Source organism: Taeniopygia guttata, chromosome 13 (assembly GCF_048771995.1).
Source record: "Taeniopygia guttata chromosome 13, bTaeGut7.mat, whole genome shotgun sequence".
Taxonomy (NCBI): domain Eukaryota; kingdom Metazoa; phylum Chordata; class Aves; order Passeriformes; family Estrildidae; genus Taeniopygia; species Taeniopygia guttata.
This window is the reverse complement of record NC_133038.1, coordinates 2,911,234-2,934,102: the sequence shown is the minus strand read 5'-3', so window position 1 is coordinate 2,934,102 and position 22,869 is coordinate 2,911,234. Positions and strand designations below refer to the sequence as shown.

Genomic DNA, 22,869 nt, shown 5'->3' with positions numbered 1-22,869 from the left:
AATGAGGGAATTCAGTGAAGTGTGGTCAGTGTAATTAAAATTGTGTTATGCAGTTGATCCACAGGCAGATAAATTCTCTAAGAATCAAATTGCATTGCTTTGTTAAAAAAATTGGCTGTTTGTTTCCTTGTAAAAAACAACATCAATTTCAAGATGGTGAATCTATAAATCTGAAATGAATTACAGTAGTTCACAAGTTCTCAGAATAAACAGAGGTCTATTTTCTCCCCTACCAAGAGACTCCACACTTTATGAAGGGTGCAGTGAACCAGTTTAATAACAATTACAAGCCAAAGGGATCTACATGCACAGATTGCTGACTGCTGGCACATTAATCCACTTTTTTCCATCCAGAGAATAAACTTCTTAGCAGAAAATACTGAGATTTTCTAGGAGTGAAGGTCACGGGTTTTAATAAAAATGTTGGATTTGTAATTTTTTTATTTGCCATTTGTTGAAACAAGTATGATTAGGTGCAAATAAGCCTGGCATCAAATGTCATGATGTGGGCAGATCTCTTTGCTCTGAGTTGAAAAAAAAAAATTCTGGTTATTTTGCTTGTGTATTAATGGCAATATTTCATCATCTTTAAGAGTTGAATCACAATACGTTCTATGTGGAATATTATACATCAAGAGTCCTGCTTGCTTGTTATATGGACCTGAAGTTTAAAGAGACTGGCCTTTTGGAAAAGTTATTCTTTACCACATTTATCAGTCTGTGAAAATCAGAGCAAAAAGTCACCTGTTACAATCTTGTCTAACAAAATATTAATACATACCCTCTCATAGACAGCAGCAATTACTCATAGGGCTGTAGAGATAATGGGAAGAAATGAATGGAAATTACTTTGCACATGCAAGCAAATTCTTGAATTAAAATCAGATGAAAGTCAGATAAAATTACACCAGGTTTGAAGCTGAAGCCATGTAAAAAATTTTTAGTTAATGGGCATGCCTTCATTCTGAAAAGAACATTAGCTCATACTGGGAAGTAATCTGTTGCAGATTTACCTGTGAATATTTATAATAAAGTGAATAATATGTATTATATGATCTTTTCCTCAAGTTATTTATGTAGTTAAGATTAAGATAATGTACAATAAAAATTATATAAATAGGATGAAAGATCAGGGCTGAAGAGCAGAAGCAGCTCACACATAGAAGAAGAGCAGACAGACATTTTCTGGAAAGAATCAATTTCAAAAGCCTTGCGCTCCTGAGAAGAGAGTTAGAGTCAAAGAAATGGATGTGGGGCAGGAAAGAGCCAATCTGCAAGTGCTCAGGCAGTTTGCTGGTGATGAACTGAAGTTTTTGGTGGCACACAACACATTCAGAAGTGTCATTTTTTGCCAGGAGATGAGGTGGCATCAGATCTGGGACAGCGACACAGGAGCTGGGGAAAGAGGAGAGGGCAGGATGCTGACACACAGAGCTCCTGTAAGCCAGCCAAGGAGTGGCTGAGTGTGAAAGACACTGAGGTGTGCTGGAAGAAAGGAGCTCACCTTAGCAAAGAGGATGTAATAAGAGGGATGAGGAGATGCAGACTTCCCTTGTGCTGCTGTTTCATTGGCATGCTAAACATTGCCTCAATCTTCTCATTTTCTCACGATTTTCCAACTAAAATAATAATCTTTAAGGATAATGTCAATAGTTCTGGAGAGAATCAACTGAAGTCTGCCACTTCCCCTTTAATTTAGACTCCCAAAGTTCTAGTGACTAACAGCGAGGAAGAAAGAAATCAAAAGATGAGGCCTGTGATTTGATTATATCAAGAAACTACATTTTTAACTTCCAAAGTTGAAACTCCAGTAATTTTTTCTTTCTTTCACCCTTAAATAGATACTTCTGAAATATGACTGCCTACCTTGTTCCTTTTCATACTGTTTTTCATACAGGTGGCAAATCTTGGAGGGAACTTCTATTCACTGTTAGCTGTTGCCATTTATTTTTCTTGTAGCAGATGTATGTCAGTTCCTTAAGTACGTTATTTATTACTAGGCTTTTAAAAATCTCTTCTGCAAATCTGTGGGGTTTTTTTACTACATGTTCTCAGAATAGTTGCAGGGTGTCAGTAAGGCTTATTTATGTATGAAGTTATTTATGGACAGGAAACAACACATCTGCTTCCTTCAAGAATGATTCCATGTCAGATGAACCCAATATTATATTCTCAAGGAATTCACAGAAAGTTAATAGAATAAGTAGTTAGAATGTGCTTTAGGGAAAAGTATCTTGATGTCTTGTTAGAGTTAGGTTACAGTGATATTAATCTTCTCCTTCTTATCTCGGTGTGTATGCAACATCTGAAACACTAGTGAGCCTTTTCTGGAAAAGATGTTTCAATATCCATCAGCAACAACAAAAAAGGGTAAAATCCAGATCACTAGCAGCTTTAGGTCAGCAACCAGTTGCTTGGAACTGCACTCTAACAACCTGCTTTTCAAATCTGTTGACAGCACTAGGTATCACACATATCATAAGGCTACTTGTGAAAACGGTTTTGTGCTTATTGTGCTGAAATTAATCTCTTCTAGAGACAGATGAAAACACAGCACTACCACTGCAGTATCTGCCTGACTTGTTCACTTGAAACTCCCCCAGTTCTCCTGGGACAGTATCAGATCATCCACATCACTGTGCACATTTTATTCTCATCCCCAGAATCATGTAAGGAGGGTGCCAACATTCTTCTCCCAGAGGTGAACAGAGTACTGAATAAGCAAAGTAGGTAATAAAAGTATGCAAATAATGCAGGCCTGCACCCAAACTGCATACATCTACATTTTATTATAAAGCATGATCTAAGCTAAAGTCAAAATTGTGTTTTCTCCAACTGCAAGACTGGATGGACACCAACAAATTGCCCACATCTAGAGAAATTTCATTTTGATTTGCTTGGTTTTCACCTCCAAGCCCACTTAGGAGCAGTTGTGCTGGTGATAGATTAGACTTACATTGATGAAGCTATTGGCTTGGCTTCCTTCAACTCACCCACTCAGGCTCTTTATCCCCTCTGTAACTAGAGGTGTGCCAAGCATGAGGTGAGATGAGTGCAGCTCCTGCATGGGAATGCTCAGTCCCCAGCCCAAGCCTGACCATGCTGTGAATACTAAAACCTGCAGCAGCACAACACTGCAACGTTGCAGCAGAAGGTTTAGTGTAAAAAGCAGTATTTGAATAATTTCTTATTCTTGCTACAATCATTAACATAAAATCAATTTATGTTGTGACATTTTCAGTTCTTATTATGATCTCTGTCACAAGAGGCAGGTTTTTAATCCCCCATAAAGTCTTTAAGAGACAGCAGAATAATATGCACTAAGTGCATTATACAGTTTCTAATGTGACCTTTTCACGGTTCTACAGTTTGACTGCCTGGTCATTGCTGTTTCTTGGCTGTCTTGGTAATCTGAGAGGAACAGGTGCAATGGTAAATAATCAAAATACTACATCTTTAAAAGGTTAACTTCATACTGCAAGTGACTTATAGGTTATATATATTCTATGCTCTATACCGTGCAGCCCAGAAAAAAGCAGGAAGAGAAGGAAATGACAGACAATAACTATTCTTAAGCAATTACAAAAAGGATTTGGGAAAAGAGTAAGATGGGTGTATATTAGCCACTAATTTTATTATGCCAGTAGTTCACATGTATTTATGCCATGTGAAATAACCTACTCTTGATGGAGATGTGGAGGGATCTAGTCACCCTTCACCCTTAAAATTCTGAGAGCCCCAAATAGTAAATTATGACCCAATGCTAATCCTCTTCCTGCTATCATGGTTTTAGGATGTTTCATTTTGTATGAAACCTAAAAGTAATCAAGAGTGAACCTAGCCACTGAGTAAAGAAGTGTCAGATAATCATCTTCTCCTGTTATTGTTCTAAACAGTGGCATTTACTGCAAAGGGACCCAGGGTCATGCAAGAAATGAGAGGACTTCAAGTGCTGAAAGAAACCAGGGAGAAGCCAATCCATCCAGCCAAGGAGAGCATGGACAAACAGGGATGATATGACCAATCTGAATAGATTGCTCTAAACCAGAGCATCTCCTTTTGACTCTTTGGTGCTGCCTTGAGTTACTGTTCCACAGCCAGGCACAAGAATTCTCCCAGGAAAAGGGATGGGGAGACAGGCTAAGAAAGTAGGGCAATTTCTAGAATGAATTCTGTGTCAGTTGCAAAAAAAAAAAATTCTAAGGGCTGGACACAGGTACAAAATGTCACATGGAGAGGTAATGTATCCCCACAATATGCTCATGGATATACAGAAGGAAGGGAAAGGGAATAGAGATGTCAAATGATGAATTAAAAATATGATGGCCACCACAGTACAAAGATATAAAATTTTATATAGTGTGCCTTTCTTACAGGAGAATGCTTAGAAATGAAAAACAACAACAACAACAACAACCTAAAAGAGAGAAAACCCTCCTTTAATGATATTTTAGCAGGAATCCCATTCCACAGAGAGAAATGCAGCTTTGGCTGGAAGGGGTCCTTGTGAGGGCAGGGGAGAGGTCTCCTCATGAGGCACTGCTCAGTCTGGCTTCAAAGCTTCTATGCAGCTGTACCTCCATGTCCTATTTATTCATTCTAAGAAGGGGGGAAAAGAGTTTTTCAAGTATTTGAAACTCATAAGCAAGTTAACTTTCTGCTGTTGTGTCTGGGAAGACTTTCAGAAAGGGGAACAGCCACAACCACCATGCAGAGAAGCTCCTCTCTATTCCCTACTAAAGTGGCAATAATCTCTATTGCTTTGTAGCCTATAAAGCAATAAAGAGCTGCTAAGATTAATTAAACTCTGAAGAGAAACTGAAGTGTTTAATCAATCACCACTGCTGTTTGCTGTTGCTATACTATTCATAGGGATTATTATATAGCAATTTGAATTACAAAGCAAAGCAAAAGCAATGTAAGAAGGGTATTGCTAGTCAATGTTTGGATCTCTAGTTCCAGGTAGGTATCCAGGACTTGCTTTCCCATGGTATATGAATACTATAAACAGGTTCACACTGACCATTCCCTTCAGCTGCGAGTGCTCAGCACTTCTGCAAATCAGGCCTCAGGGTTTCAAATCAGGAAACTGGAAAATTAGAAGATGCAGCTAATGACCCTTTGTGAAAAATCTGGCTTAGCAAGATGGGCACCATTGCAAAGGAAATCAGAGCCAGGGACTGACTGTACCAGAATTAACTCCTTCAGGAGAGCACACACCAACTGCTCTGCCCACATGAGGTTTTTTCTTCGTCCTTTGCAATTTTGCTGCCTCTCGGGCTCTGCAGCTTTGGAAAAATATCATGGAATTGTTGGCTGCTGTACCCTGCAACCTGACATGGCCAAAACAACACTCTGTACTGAGTGAGAAAATTCTGCCATGGACCAAATGGTAGAAAAATATGCAATGAAAACCACATCATATTGCATACAGGAAAGAGTTTAATTCATCCTATCTAATAGATGGACTTGGCAACCTTTCTCAATTTCAAGTGTACTTTGAAAACTAAAAAATTATTTGACAATGATTTCAAATATCAAAGGTATTTTAAACCATATTCAGGAAGCTTCAAAAGACACTTTTCTTGAAAAAAGTGAAAACATGTTCTTGTGTAATTCCCAGGCTGGTGACATTCAGGTGTGAGATAAGAGAAACATGGTAATAAGCCTTTGAATTCATGCACAAATCCTGCATTCGTTAACACTGTGTTTGCTCTTACTTTCCATGTTAACAGTGGTTAACATCTTTAGTGTAGCTATGGGAACATACCAGAAAATTATACGTAATTCTGATTTTCTAAGATGATCATTTATAGAACCCTAAACAGACGTAATAGTGATGTAGATCCCTACAAATTGGTATGAACTGAACTGCTTTAAACACTTGTTCTTTCAGAGCTGGCTTTCTTTCTGTTGAAAGGAGGACGACATCAAAGCTCCAGGATGGGCTCCTCTGATACAAATCAGCCCTGACTTTAATGGAGCTCTGTGGATTTGCAGCAGGCAGAGATCTTGGCTGTCTGATTTTCCAACTGATTTTCCAATTCTCCTGTATGGAGAACTCCACTGAAAATAGGTATTCCCTACAACCTACACCAGACCTATGTGAGTGGTACAAGCCACAAATACTGACAAATGTAAACTCGAGTTGAAGTGAAACAGTTGTGAAAAGACAGGAAAAAAAAGAGTTTTCTGTAATGATAATAGCACTTACAGTATATTATGTATGTTAAGTACTCAAACCACTTTAGTAAAAAAAGCCATTCATTTCCTTTCATCATGTGGTCAAGAGTAATTTCTGGCACAGAGAAGTGAGAATCATCAGTGCAGCTTTGTGGAACTGATTACCATGTACTTCAACAGAGACCAGCAAATGCTATTTAAGGAGCAATTTCAATCACTGATGTGGTGATGCAGGAGCTGGTTATGTCTCCTTGATGTGGAAGGATAAACTGTCACAACACTGACAATGCACAGAGCAACTATGAACTATCCTTAAATTACTCCAGTGCAGGACAGAAATGGAAGTTTGCTTTCATGTCCTTGTGGTGGCTCCTTTCCAGCCCAGTGACAAGGACATTCGAGCAGCATGTGAGCACATTCCCCCTGAGCAGAACCAGCAAGGATTAATGGGCATCTCCTGAGACCCAGGGAAATGCAAATGTCTGAGGGACAGGATGTTAAGGGATAAAAGAACATGGCATGGTCACACCAGGTGCATTTAGCCTAATGCACTGTGATGGTGGGAGAATGTGCTTTTGTATGTCTCCAGAAAGTTCTTTCAACTTCCCATGATTTTTTCACTATTTAGAGCTGAGACAGATCAAAAATATGAACAAGAACCTAAAATTCCGATGCAATGACGAAGTGCCTTTGAAGTACTCCAGGAACTCAAAAGCTTACATAGTAAGTGGAGTTACAAGCAAAATCATTGCTAAAAGAAAATAAAGAATATCATGAGATGCTACTGCACTCCTTGGGAGAAAATGAAGATTATTGTTATTAATATTATTACAGTTTCTGTGCTGCAGAAAATGTAGTTTGAGAGGATCAAAATAATTTACAAATTGGGATTGACAAGCTGAATCACTGAAATACTGACATTTAGCTTGTTCATTTCAAAGTGATGTCTCTGTTTCAAAAACTGTCAGATTTCATTTTTTGAAGAGTTTTTTAAAAGGTCTTTTACTTTACCATGAAGAATTGCCCCCTCAAATCCTGACTCTCCAGTCCAGTCAGTAAACTAAAAAATCAATTATTTGCACAGTACTGGTTTTGGGGAAGAAGGCCAGAAGATAAAACAACCATATACAAAATTTGTCAGTGCAGAATCAAATGGAGAATGAAAGAGAACAAATATGGAATTTATCCATAGGGCAGACAGAGCCTTATAAAAAACTGTCTTCTATTCCTAGATTATATTTAGAAATGTATAGGGAATGGTAGGAGAAGAAACTTTGCTATGAGCAGAAAAGTTGGCAAGTGCCACAGCCACGTAGAGAACCCAAGTACTCCAGCTTGGCAAGAGGGCAGATGGTCTCTGCAAAGTATTTTAACACTTCTTGGCAGAAGACAGTCATTAAACAAAGTAAGGGAGAAGCTGGTCTTCAAAATCTGTAAAGAAATTAAAAGCATGTGCATGACACAATAGTCCCTGCAGCAAGGTAAGTGTCTACAAAAAAACTGGAAAAGAGCCCTCTGGTAATCCAACAGAAATGTTTTTCTGTGGAGGACAGTAGTTGTTGTTTTGGAAGGCAGATGAGTACAGCAGTGAAAGCTGGAGCTTTAAAGCTCTGCTGGAGGTTTCCTGCTGTGAGCAGTGAGTCAGAGGCACCGGGTCTGCACCTGTTTACCTGAATATTGCACTGAATCCCCAAGGCAATGTCAGCCTGAATCCATTGACATTAGCAAAGAGCAGAAACAACCCAAGTAAAGAGGTTTGATGTCACAAAGTGTTAAAGTGCCACTACAAGAATGTTGGTTAGCATTTAAAAACAGCAAGAGGAACTGAATTAAGAACATATCCGAACACCTAAACTGTGTTTAGTGATATTAAAATTATGCAATTTGTAAAAGACTTTCTGTAGCTAGGCCATGTGGCATCTTTCCAATTCCATTTCTTTATGCAAAACAAATAATTTTGCATAGATTTGCATGTTACTAACAGGAGAAGAGACTTATCAACAACATAAATTACATCTCACTTCTATTTAATTTATTATCTTGAATTAGCTGATGAGTGTCCTCGAGCCTTATCTCTCTGTTTAGACACTAACAGAGCACTTATCACTGTGGCATCAATGCCACTCTTCAGCCTTGATATAGAGCCTGGGGTATGGACTCTAAACAGTCAGCTGTGAAATAAAGCAAGTTGAGTTTTGCTCTGCATTTGGGTATTCTGAACGAGGAAGAGAAGTCATTTGCAGAAGTCCAGGGCATTCTGTTCTATTAAAACAAACTTCCTAAAAGTATTGAAAATACTTGTACTTCTTTGCCCCAGAGCATTAAGAGGAGTATTTCCAGTAGAATTGTGCACCCAGCTGCTTTGCAGGCACCAGTATAAATTTGAAACCAGTCCTTTACAGCCAGTCTAAGAAACTACCCATAAAACCAGCCAGCTGGCTGGATCTCTTCTGGCTACTTTCTTCCCGTCTTATTCATTGTGACCTACAGCTAAGGATGTTTTTCACACTGAAAAACATGGAAAAGGCTCTCATAATCTTGTTAAAGGCTGGCATACTTGACTTGCACTACAGAATGCTGCATTTGTCTCCTCAGGGAAATAAACATTTTAAAGAGCCTTTGGACTTCAAAAATGCCTTAGACAAATACAATGGCCACGCTAATAATAAGTGAATCAATTTTCTGCTCCTCACAAAAATGTCTACAGCCAGGAATTTGGATTTTATGTGCCCTTATACAAACTCATCTACAGTTTGTTTTTTTTTGTTGCTCACATGTTCTCAAGGGAAAACAATTTCTCTTTCAAGCAGCAGTGACTTTAGTAAGTCAAAGCATCCAATTGCTAGAGGAGGGTTTACTTTACCTCTCATCACTGAAACCCTGCTGTGGAATACAATCTGCTTTCAGAAGAGCAAAGAGGTGAAGGACAAAAACAAATGGCAATTACTCAAAGCCTGTGAAGAGCCTGGAGACTGGTATTCTCTTGCATCTGAATTAGGGCAAGAAAATACACTGGTCAAAATGCTGCCAGGGATAATGCTCTAACACTGAGTAGACTGAAATTTGTCTTGCTGTCATCGAGAATATTAAGCAATAATGTAATACTATGTAACATTTGCATTTATGGCTGCTTTTTAAGAAAGACTGAACCAATTTGTTAACTCTCCTTTAGGACAGATGTTTGGCAAGGACACAATATTCACAGTTTGCACTGCTAACTCTAATTCCATTATTTCATGATTAAAACCTTTTTTGCTACTTTCAGAACCTTGCCATACCAGTGAAACAAGCTTCTGAATTTCCCCCTTGACTATCTACATGAAAAATAACTGAACTTCAGTGTAAATTCTTGCAACACTTTTCTTAGGGATTCCACCAGTCCAAAATGTAACACATTTAATCCATATAAGGGTATTTGAAGCAGCAGGAGAAATAAATCACAGTATTTTTCACTATTGTAGCTGTTAGAGAATTGTCTTTAGCATTAGTAAAAGTGAGTTGGCCTAACAATATTTTTATAAATACAGTGACTCTACCACAAAGAACCTCAAAGTCATATATATCTGCAAAATTTCCAAGTACAGAAACTGGAACTCCAATAATAATTGCAATATTATTGGGAATTATTTACAATCTTAAGGTGTAGGTATTTACAAATAGAAGCACTTCTTGTGACATCTGCTGATAAAAATGATGCCCAAGCAAACAGAAACGTATTTGGAGCCTGGTAGCAGTTTGCCATAAAATAAGAAAATAATCTCTTTGTATAGGAAGTTAAATGCAGGAGCAACTTTGTGGCCTTCACTAATTCTTAAAGTGTGACACACAAGTCCAGGCTTGCTTAAAACATAAACTGCATTAATGTAATTCAGTTTCCCAAGGTCAGGAGGAGCTTATTTCCAAAGCCTTGCTTTTAACAGTGCTGTCGTGCAACATGAAATAACACCACCACATATCAGCAGGTCCTGAATTTCTTTTGAAACACAAAGACCTGACAATGAATCTGCTTCTCAGGAGCTTAATATATTGTTTTCACTTGCATCTTCTTTATTGTAGCTCTTTTATACCTGTACTTCAATTGCACATGGCATCTTTCCTTTATGGAGGGCTGCAGTTAATCAGCTGGTTCCTTAAAGCACCGCATAAATTCTGTTTTATGAATTCTTTGTCACAAGAATGTAGCCAAATGCCTCGTGTCCCAAGACTCAGCAGTAACACATCACCTTTGTACAGCCTTGCAAAACCATATGGAAATTACAGCAGCCCATGAACTGAAACTCCTCAATCACCTTTACTGTGATAGGGATGGTGAGGAAAAAATAGAAACCAGCGATGTTTAACAGACGTATCTTAAAAAAGTGAGGAAAAGAAAGAGAGAGAAAATCAGCCTAGCTATGAGTGCATAGACATTTGCAAGGTTGCCTTTGCAATGCAAGAACCTCAGCACTGTCAAGGGCTGCCATGAGCTCTCATTTTCCAAAATCCCTTACAAGCAGCAGATGTCTTTCCCCTTTTCTCAAATTCCTCACTCATTTCACTCCCTAAACTATATGACTACAAGAAAAAAGACAATCTAAAAAAATTATGTGCAAAAATACTTTTTTTTTCACTTAATGCATACTGAGAGAATTGACCTAAAGCCATATTTATAGTATAATTTAAATACCTATAACAGGCTTCTTTCTCCCTTTAGCTTCTCCAAAGCAGCTGTAACAAATCTTTTCAGTAGTGCTGTAGAGTTAACTTTTAGGAGACAGGACTATTTACTAGGTTTTTGTATCTAGAGCAAAGAAGTCTGTGACAGGAATGGCCCAGCTCTAGACTAAAGCAGTGAAAAACTCACTCAGTCTCTTCTTTCATCTTGGAATTCTCTCTGAGAGAGCATTGCTGATCTGAATATACAAAAAAAGCCCCAAAATCTTACCAGTGTCTTGTAAAGTATTGCCAGTATTTCTGGAGATGCCTCTCCTGACATCCCTGGGGTTTAAATGTCTTTTTCACAGCCCATAGCTGCTCACAGTTGTTCTGTGACCAGCCAGCACACCGAGGCCTTTCCTCCTCCAGACATTTCTCACCAAAGAGCACTCAGATAAAGCAGATGTTCACATTATTACACCCCAAGTGTATAATTATGCACTTTGTGCTAATGAACTTCTTCCCACTTCTATTGCTTCAGTTCCCAAGGACATCCAATTGAAAATACAAAAAGGAACTTTTTTTTTATAAAAAAGTGAAATACTGTCCAGTGTTTTTTGCAAAGAACTCGACTTCTCGACATAATGTAAACTGAACAGATAATGCCTTCCACTTGCTTGTTTATTGAAAAATCTATTTTAATCATTTATTGCCTGCAGGGTAACAGCATTCTCAAAAGCACTTACTCTATACACTATATAGCATAATCCTCAAACAATTAAAAAAATCAAAACAGTTAAAAGTTATATTTGCTGGTAAAAAACCTGTGCTTTAAAAATTCTGATCTGTATATATATATGTTCAGAACTTCTTATTGCTCATGGAGTTTTACTAAATTAAGGAACGTGATTAACATATAAGCTTCATGTAACAATCTCAAATGTACAATATTAAGATTTCTATGATAGATTTCTTATTTGTAATATCCAGAATGCTAGTGTCAATATTTAAAATTAAAGGGAAGCATGACATATAGTTCATAATACTGGTTAGTTTTGTGCCTTAGGCAATTCCCCTGCAACTGAGTCCCCACTGCCCACCAATAATCTGATTTAGAGATAAGAAACCTCATATATGAGATGCTTCTTCCAGTGCCTCTGCAGCCCACCAGGCTCAGAGGAAAGGACAGCAAATGTGGATTATTTTTTTACACAGGCCAATCTCACTGCACTTTGTCTCCAAAGTCCCATTGCTCAGGTACCACTCCAGCACATTTCCTGCTAAGAGCTGATGGAAAACACTGAAGTCACAGGGATGGTTTGCAGACCTTGAGTTTTCCATGCATGAAACCCAAGGTTTGTTTGTTTTTGTTTGATCCCATCCCAAAAAGGGGAGATCCTGCGGTTCCTAGGTGGTTTCTGGTGTTTTCCTGGGTTTCATTTCAACCAAACATAGCTCAGGCAGGAGCTAATTAATCCCTTTGTGAGAACAACAAAACAGAATGAGGCACTTTTTTTTATGTAACTATTTTTCTAGCCACACCTGAATGTTATTGTATAACATTAACAGAGGATGCAACACTCTTGAGAAATATGTGGGCATTGTTTTTTCACAATGAGTTATTACAGAGATAATAACCACGTACCAGAAGTGTTTGGAAAATCACAATAAAGACAGAGATATGTATATTTTGTTGTCACTTCACAGTCCCAAATGAAGCCTAATTCTGGTGGTCTCAACCAAGATGCCCAGGATTTTTCAAAAGACAGTATCCCTTTTGCTTCTCCTTTTGCATCCTTTAACTCCATGAGAATTTGCAACCTTTTCAAGAACTGAGAGCTTAAACCTGAATTTCAGTCGTGAATGATCAACGAGGCATTTGTAACATGCAACTTGCTGTCTGGAATGACAGTGACATGATTTTATTTCACCCAGTTTTCATTTTTCCTGCTGACAGGGATTTCCTGATAAGCAAGTCCTTGCTGCTACAGACCATGCTTAAAATTTGGACAATTTTTGCCTGTTGTCTGTGCCTGATAACACCTGAACCCCAACTATCTTTGTAAACAAATAGAAAAATAGGTCACAATGATAGTAAAATCACCTTCAGACAAGCAAGATGGAGCCAAGGCTATAAATTATTCAATCCAAACACATAGTGATATCACTGTATAGTCTCATAAAGGAAAATGTTTCCCCATAAACACAGCCTTCTAAACTATTAATGAAATTGGAATACAATATTATAGAAATCTAGTTAAGGCTAAGTTTGAAAATCAGCACAGAGTAAACAGATTACTTAAACATAAGCTTAGCCACTCTGTATGTTACTATTAATTAGAAATATTATAAAGGCTTGTCTCAATGCTTGCAGAATTATAATTCAGAAGAATTCTTGCTCTAAGAATTTACAATTCAGCTCCAAGCTTGAGATTTGACCATCCAAGCTAATCCCAAGCCCTGCTCCAGAGAGGCTGCATCTGGACACTGCAGGGAAGGTTAAACTGCAATTGTGAGTGACCAACCCAGTTTTCAGGGTTTGAATCTGAATCTGAAAAAAATACTAAATGTTGAAACATGGATATTTTAATATTTGGGGCATAAAGGTCTATTGTGGTTGCCTAGAAGCTTCTCCATTATTTATTTTTTTAGTGTTGCAGATTATTTTAGTGTTTTTGTGTGCAGAGATGGGCCTGAGCCAAATAATTCAGATTTCAGTAATTTAAGAAAGATTATCATTCTAGTCCACATCTAAGCCAGCTATTTTAGAGAAAACAGATAACATTATTTTTTGATTTATATGCAGTCCATTCAACTGAATTACAAAAAAATTGCAATTCTTCAGAGGAAAATTAATGTAGAAAGGTCCCTGTTGGGTCAGGGGAATCTAAAAATATGCAAGGATATATATTTGGAATGAGGTGGTGATATCACAAATGCTATCTTCCTTCTTCTGTACTCATAAAGAATTAGAAATTGAAAAAACCAAGAACTAATTTGCCACATTGCTGCATAAAAAGTTACAACCTGTCTGGAATGATCAATTAATCTCTAGGCTATACGCGTTTATAACTCTATAGATTCAGAATAACTTAACCAAAAGTAACTAGCTCAACATTAGTGGTGGAACTATTCCAGATTTATACTGGAACAACTAAAGATGGAATTTACTCCTTAAGATAGCAAGAGGAAAAAAACCAAAGCAACCAAGAAGCTGGAAAATTATGTATTTGAAACCTCAAAACACTTATTTCCCTCTGTGTTTTACTGAAAAGGTTTGGGAGTTTTTTCCCCCCTCACGCTGGGATGTTTTAGGTTAACACCACACAATGACAGGCACTATAATTTATTTCATTGTCAGGTTTCCAGAGACTTTACAGAATTCTTGGAATGAATGTTAGGGAGATATTCCCAAAAATGCAGAAATCAATATCCATGAAAAAAAAACTATAGGGAACCAGTCTTATTTATTTGATTTTGTTTATGATGAGAGAAATTTTAGTGCTTTAATTATCATTATCAGCACACAAACACCTGCTGTTACTAGATGGTGTTTCTATTAAGTGTGCCACTTCAATAGTTTTTTGTTGGCAATCCAAAATCAAATTACTTCATGTCTGAAAATTACTGTTACTTGCAGACACAAAGTGTTTACTATGTCTGTCATTTTCTAACCTTTTATTTATGCCAGAAAAGAAAATCAATAGCCATTTTAACATTTTTTAAAATACTGTTTATGAAACCAACAACCACTGAGATGTCTCAGTGTGCTCTTACTAGTTTTGTGGGTTTATCCCAGTATCCTCTGGGGTCTGTATCCTTTGTGTGTCCAGGTGGGAAGTTGTCTGCAGGGTCAGTGATCCAGGTGATGCCTACACTGCCCTTGGGACCTGTGGCCTTTTTAGATCTGGGTTCTGTATAAAATTTAATGTGGAACTGAGCAATCCACAGCTGTTGGTTACATGGATGAGACCCACCAAATCAATACTTTCAATATTATTTCTATTTTAGCAGGTGACCACTCCAGGGGAAGGGGTGAAACCTGTATTTACTGCTAAGCCTGGGTAAACGTACTGCTATAAATGCTTGAGAAAACATAAGGACTTGACTCAGCCTCAGAGAGCTGCCAGGGATTGAACACAGCCTTAGAAGTTCTCTTTGCAAAGATTTCCAATGGATTGAAAAGAATATCCTACTGTTTTTAATACAATTACACCACAACACAGTTATTTTTATGCAGTTCCTGTATCCTCCTGCCGTCTGGGATTAGTCCTTATTTAGCAATGATGAGGAATTATGTCTCATGTCCTGGTTCAACCTTCAAAATTATATCAGGAATTTTGGCTCAACGTGATTCTCTTGCCATGACAGCCTGTTAAAGAGATCCATTTACCAAAAGGGCAAATCCTGCTGACAGGGATGTTGCTACTGCAGTCAGCATCCTCTGAGCAAGCACCTGAAAGCAGCAAAGTGGTGCCTGCTCCTCCTTTCCATCAGTGCTGCCTCTAAAGCAGATGTTGTCTGCTGTATTTTGGAGCCTGCTATAATTTGATCAAATCCATAGAAGATCATGTCAAAAAGTGACAGCTAGTCAATGGATGGTATTGTCCCTAACTTGTTATCTGTCTGGGGCCTGCTGCAATCAATGCTTTGCGCCAAGTTCCAAATCCTTAGAGCCAGATCAAAACAACATTTCTACAGGGGACAATTCTGTCTCCTTTTCAAGTTCACGTCAAAGCAGGCTTCACATAGGCACCTGAGTGCTTTCTGTGCATAACTGTTGAAAGCAAAAAAATATTTAAATTCATACTCCTTGGTAAAAAAAAAGCGTTATAGTATCAAAGATCCAAACCTAAATTTACTCTCAGACCTAACGGAGATTTTTTGGCTGATTTTCCTTTATGACACAATTATGATGGAAAACACAGAAACCTGAAAATTTGCATTTAATTTCCATTGTATGAACACTTTTTACATATAAGTCAGAACCTCAGTATGGGCATATTGAATGGTGGTGAAAAATCCAATAGTATTTGCTCAAGTTGAAAAATGATTTTAGATTTGATGTTTGAAATCTCTCTATATTCTTCCTTTGCAGAGCTTTGAGCTCTTAAATCATACCATTATGGCTGTTTGCACCTACATGCTAAAATATGGTGCTCATATACTGGTGCATGAGAACATTTGACTTGGTTATTCAATGATAAAGTTTGCAATTCACATTATGTGTTGTCCAATTACACAGTCACAGTCAGTTGTATTTGGGAACAGGAAAAAACACTACATTAATTCTATATCTGGCCTTTCCCCCATCAGCTCTTGCTTTTGTCCAGTGCACAAAAGGAAGATTCATGTGAGGTCAAGCAGCAGAACAGCCCTCAGCCACCACTGCTTTCTCTTTGCTTGGAAGACCTTGATTTTGCTGGCTCAGCCTTGGAGCTATTGGCTTTTGCTTCCAAGAGGAGTGGGTAACACCAAAAGCCATCCATGGGGAGCAGAGGTATCTGACCTTGCCTGCTTCCTGACTTTCTTTAATCAAATATTAATCGGGTGCAGTCACTTCACTACTCACAAACAGTATCTTGCAGAAGTGAAAAAAAGTGAATCTTTCATGCTTTGGGGATGCTTTTCCATGCTTTCGAAATAAAGACTGATCTGATTGCATGAAAGCTTCCAGGCAATAAAAAATGTATTGGTAATAATAATTATTATTTACAGAAACGACATATCTCAGATTTACTTGACTAAGTTCCTTTCGTCATATAACAAATTAAAAAACTCAATTGCAGTATTCACACAGAAATTTTTGGAGCAAAAATATCAGATCCTGCACAGTTTAGAGCTAAGAAATCTACTATTTACTGATGAAGTTCAGAGGAAAAACCCACCTAGTTTTCATGAGATATACTAAAGCTTTGAAACCCTGGGTAAGCTTAATTTTGGAATGCTTTTTTTTCATCATTCCCAGAGTCTGAGACTCAAGTAAGTAACTTAGAAATCTACCTGGAAATTCAGTGTCAGAAAGAGCCTTTTCTTCAAAACTAAAGCTACAAAAGGAAACATTTCCTGACAAAGCTGCACCAATTTCAAATCAACCACATTCATGACTCATACTTCATAAACTTTAAAATTATGTACTCTGCAGTTATGAAAACCTGTGAACAGCAATTTGAGGTTGAAATATTTGCTGAAAGTGTATTGCAAGATTTCAAATTCTTTTAGTTGTCAGTCATTCAGACACAAGAAATGATACAACTCATTTGGGAAACAAGACTGTGATTTCTTCAAATGAATTTCATGCACTGAGTGCTCTTTTTATATAGGAAAGGAACATTAGACCTTCTCATCCATCACACCCAATAGGGCTGGTAGTTAAATGATATAATTCATACCCTAAACAATGTAGATTCTTGATCAAGCTTGCCAAGACCTATTCCTGCAACTTAAAAATGTTCCCTTGATTCTCCTTAGAAATTTAAACAACACTTGGCATATCTGAATATCTTTCCTTCTGCCTATTGACCTTATATTCCCCTTATCAAGATAACAGAATTTCCTTAGAAGTTGCCTTGGGCATTTCTGCAAGGTCAAAAGCACACAATGCAGAGACAGGGATAAACCTGCATTGAATTACTGCATCCACTCATGCTCCAGTGCTTCTGCAACCCTGATGGCAACAAACGAAGTGTGGTGTGCTGGGAGTACAGGACTTTGAAAGCACAGAAGGGATATGGTCAGAAAGAGCCCTGACAGGCTTTTAAACATTTACCACCCTGCCTGAGCACGTCCACCACTAACACAGCCCAAGCAGCAGTCACAGAGCAACGGGGGAAGTTGACAGAACCACATTATTGCAACCACAAATTCACACCTGCCAAGAGACACCCCAGTCACTGCACTGCGTTGGTGTTTTGAGAGAATGAACAGCACATTCAAGGCAAGAATCTCCCCATTTGCCAGGAGCTTCTGAAGAACTGAAACCATTTGTTTCTCACCTGAAGTTATTCAGGGTGGGTTTTTTGGAAGCTTCATTTGGTCTAAAAATAAGTTCTGCTTTATGAGGACTCCACTTACTATTGCAAAGAGGTACCTCAGAACCACCAGCAGACAAGGTTCTGTGCCTTAAATAATTTCTGTCCCTTAGACACAGTTTCTAGTCATTTTTTGTTGAAATTATAGTCTTGTTCATTTTACAGTATTAAATCAAAGGGCATACACACTCTGGAAGGGCAGCTAACCTCAGGGCAGTTTACAGCTCAACCTCTGTCTCTGGGTAGCCAAGTTGAAAATCAGCAGCTATCATGGAAGCATATTGTAAAGCTGGGATACTGCTGTGAATTATGAAGCATATCAAGTGTTTGGATAAATCAAAGGTTCCTAAATGGGTCTAAAACAGCAAAGAGTAAAAGCATTAGGGCTTGTCTTCTTTTCCAAAATCTTCCATTAGTACCGTTACAGAGATCTGTTTTCTACCTCTCAGACACTGATTCAAAATTCCATTTAAGAAAATGAAGAACATGATCCTGCCATCTCCTCAAAGATTTAACTTTATGGTAGAAAGATTTTATTGTTGTTACTTGCCATTAAAGGTAATAATTCTGGTGCAGTTTTCTTTTGCTTGCATTCGTACTATTTTATTAATGTCTCCATAGTAGCAGTTAGCATTGCAAAAGGAATTCCAATTTTCAACATGATTATTAGTCTCCATTTTCATCCTCAAAGCTGGGATGTTTTCGAAGGAGCTCAGAGAGGAGGAAGGAATAAGACTCAGACACCACAGTCCATTGTTACCTCTGAGCACATACACTTAGATTGCTTTTCTTTGATGCTGCTGCCAATTTTATTCACAAGCGTATAAAAAAAAGGTCATGACATTTAGAATTACACTACTTTGGAAATTAAATGTTCCTTTAAATTTTTAATTTCTGAAAGTAATTTATCATGGAATAATATTTGAATATGGTTGAATGAATGTGTAAAGATTAATGCAAACTTTCTTCAAACTGCAAGTTCACAACCACATATGTTTAACCTTGTTGTGTAATAGGCATAAAAACGTTGATATGTGAGCTTGAAGAGCTGCATTTCCATTTTGCTGGAAGCACTTGTACTGTTACTCTCCTTAGCATTTTTCCACTGGCATGTCTGTATAAGGCATTAGGTTTAGCTCTCAATCATTTCCTACTTAACATTACACTTCACAAACCTGGCAACTAAATAAGGGCCAAAAATGAATCCCAATGGTCTGCAGAGTTTTTTCACATGAATCTTAACGTGAGAAATCAAACTACTGATTTTTAGGCTAATTCAGCAATATTAATGATATTATTATAGCATATGAGGAAATAAAATCATTTTGTGTAAACACTAGAGAAAGGACTGAGATACCACATAACCTACACTCTAGTCAGAAGCTCCCAAGTCAGAGATTTGGGGATCTGATGAAGAGGAGATCACTGAAGCACAGTCGTGGCCAGGTGTTGGGAGTCCCTTGTCAAGGAATGGAATTGCCCATCTCGCACAGGGGCTCCTCAGATGGTTTAGGTTGGAGCTTTCAGATCACTGAACCCAGCTGTGAACCCAGCACTGCTGTGTCACCTTGGCCACTGCTCAGGGCTTATTTCTCCAAAGCCAGCTGACACTCCTTGTTCAGCAGAAAAAGGAATCTTACTCAAGGCAGCAGCACACTCTGGAAATTATTTTGTGGTCAGAAGCTACAGTTCATAATTTTCTCATACCCTACGGAAAGCTGGCTGGGCCCCAGGCTGCAAAGGGCAGACACAAACAACTCCAAATTCCTGCTCAGATGCTGCTAAAATTGTACCTGCATGAAATTTATGCTGGTGTGTAGAATTTACTCATTTTGCTCATGGAAACTCCTGGAAACCCTTTGTTAGAGGACTGACAAACTGAAATATTCAGTTTGAGGCTCCATTGCATTCACTGGGTCAACTGAAGAGACAATGTCTGAAGGAAGGAGACTGAGGAAGATAAAGGAAGTCTTTAATTGAAATGTTACTGGCACATTCAAAGATCCAGAAGAAAAGCAAATTAAAAAGTGCCTCTGTTACTGATCATTTGATTCTCAATTCCAAATACTTTTGTGTACATTTCAGTACCTAATAATAATAATAATAATAATAATAATAATAATAATAATAACAACAATAATAATAATATCTTTGTCACCAGGGCAATGGCGGGAGTGTTGCTATTTCAAGTTTGGCCTCTTGAAAAGCCCTCAGGAAAGTTGCTCACCAGATCACTCAATTCATTAAATTAATGCTTTGTTGGCTGGAGTTAAAGTTTGAGTCAGGCAAAACAAAAGCCTGGGTTTCAGAATACATATACCCTGTCAAATTGCATTTATCAAGATAAGGGTTATTAGAATCTTTTTTCTCTTGTGTGAATGAAATTGTAAGCTTAAAATGTCACTGAAGATTTATTAATCTGATACTCTTTCTGATACGGACAAAGAAATAAAAAGGGCAGAGAAAAAGAAATATTTCTTGTAGCCTGATAAGGACTACAAGAAATAGAAAATATGAATAAGGCAATTTATCAGTGGGCATTCTGTAACCAAAAGATTCAAGCCACACAAAGCGATAGTACAGTTATATATAGATTTCAGGACACTGCCATCTACAACACTTGGTCAAAGTTTGAGAGCTGTGCAGAAAAATATCTGCAATTTTCAAAAAATTATATTAAACCTGAATTTTCAAACTCTAGGCTGGAGTAACACTTGCTCTAGAAAGTAGATGGAGGCCTAATGTGAAAACTGGTTCTGTGCTAGAGTATACAATGAATGCAGGGAGAACCACCAGCAGGACCATCAGTGTTTCTAGCTGAAGTGACAGGGTGTGAACTAACCATAAGAAATATGTTTAAATTTGTTTAAATATTTTTTTCTCTTTCTTATAAGACTCTTTCAAGTAGGAGTTAATTTTGCAGCAATTACAGTCTTTCAAAGCTCTGCTTGTTTAGAAAATGATTAGTTGTACCTTACCCCTTTCTCAGAACGCCTTATATAGAAAATATTCCAGTTAAGAAAAGTCTTTCTTACATTTTTCTAAGAACATAGCAGGAGCCAAACCATCTTCCATGATTTCATTAACAGCTCAACTTACCAGTCTTCTCCGTCTTGTGTTTTAAACTTTCAGGTCCCGGCAGGCAGGGGCAGGGCCCTTCACATCGAGTTGTGATGGTTTTGCCAGAAGTACATGCATGGAACTCCATTTTGCACTGGAAGTGTAAAAAAAAGCAAGAATACTATTTAGGACAAGACACAAAATAGCAGCTGTCGATTAAATGAGAAACTGTGTTATCAGTAATGACATTGGATAGATTGCAAAACTTCAGTCTCTACTGCAAATACTTTTATAAGATAACAATGACTATTCCCAGCCTTTGCTGTTTGCATTACCTACATTTTAGTTCTGACTCCTCCAAGAGCTCTGTGCCTGTGTTGTTGCCCTTTCTTCAGGGATGGCCCTGTGGGTATTTCCCCATTCTGTGCCCAGCAGCACCAGTGGCTGGACACTGGACTAATGCAGTAACAAATGAAGTGAAAGAAAACAGCACAGATACCTAATGAACCAAATTCAGCTCCATTTTTTGTCCTCTTCAAGCCCTGCTTTTACAAGACCAGAATCCAAGGGCTTTTGACACACAGGGGAGTGCTGTCTGTGGTGCCCAGGCTGGAGCTCCTCCCTGCAGAGATTGCCTCCTGCCAAGGAAAATGGGAATGCTGGGCTGCAGAGTCCCTTTGATCTGAGTTTTATTGAAGATTATGATTAATTTAAGAGCAGGCCAACATGTTTACACAGTGGGACACAGCATGTTTGACACAGCTGAAGGACACGGAGCCTGAGACCATGGTGTTACCATGGAGGATGCAGTGGGCAACTGGAGCTCACTGGGCAGCAGCCACTGCTGAAACCCACAGCATCATCCTCTGTAATTCTGGTGCAGGGGGAGCCAAGAGAACAGAGCAGGATGTTGCTGCAAGATAAACACCTCCTGCTTTGAAAGTACTGCAAATACCTTGGCTTTGCCTGTGTTGGTTTTTGTTAAAAGAGCTCATTGCTGCCCAAGCTTTAATCCAGCAGCAGGAGACCATTATGCTGTGCCTACATCCCTTTCTGCTGACATTATCCCCCCACCATCCTCAACTTCAATGCATCAGGGTGATTCTGTGCTCTCTGTGATGCCCTGCCCTTCTCATTTAGAAAATGCAGGGCCACACACAAGCTTCCAAGTGTGCAAGCTTAGCTTGTGTTGTACACCAATTTCTCCCAAGACTGAAGGGAATACATATACTTATTTTTCAGCTGTTTGCTCCATAAATACACTTTGCTCAGGGCACAAAGACAAGAGAGAGCACATCAGAAGGAAAGGAGAACAGGAGAAAGGACAACACTGAGTGCAATCCTGAAGGCAATGACTTTCTGCAGCATATTCTGATAGTCAATGTGTTATTGAGAACACAGGCATAAATCTTCTTCCTGCAGCTGGAGTTGATAATTTAATCCCTTACAGAACATCAATTACTTACATATTTTATTATGCATAGTAAATGTAAATTATGTATCTAAGCATTAGCAATTATACTTCAAATACCAACCTTTAAGATGGCACCAGCCTATTTCAAGCCCATTATTACATGCAGTTAAGAAAGGAAGAACTTTATACTTAGAAACATCAAGGCAGGTTTTTCCTCAGCTTTCCAGACAATCGATAAAAATGACATCCAGAAAGCCAAACACAAACCAAAAAAAGAAACTGCTTAAATGGGTTTTATTATCTGAGGGCAAGGAGGAGAGCCCAGCTTGAAGATCACAATGCTGCAGTCACATGTGAGTAAGTTTTTACACTCATGATTAACCACATTATATTACCACCATGCTTGTTTGGGATGTTTGGTGTTGGGGGATGAAGATTAAAGAACTCCATCATTTTAAATATTAAATTAGGATAATACTAACTACGTTTCAACACCTAATCAGTGTATGTAGCTCTTTATTCCTTCCCTAGAGGAAAACATGGAGA

General features: G+C 38.2%; 1 protein-coding gene across 2 annotated transcripts in view; it reads right to left on the bottom strand.

The window, feature by feature from the left end:
* The window catches only part of SPOCK1 (SPARC (osteonectin), cwcv and kazal like domains proteoglycan 1), a 267,252-nt gene that overhangs the window by 36,128 nt on the left and 208,255 nt on the right, over window positions 1–22,869 (bottom strand). For both annotated transcript variants that reach the window (XM_002187170.7, XM_012575814.5), the window contains one exon: window positions 20,949–21,063. In XM_002187170.7, coding sequence (XP_002187206.5) covers window positions 20,949–21,063 — 115 coding nt within the window. The remainder of the gene's footprint in view (window positions 1–20,948; window positions 21,064–22,869) is intronic.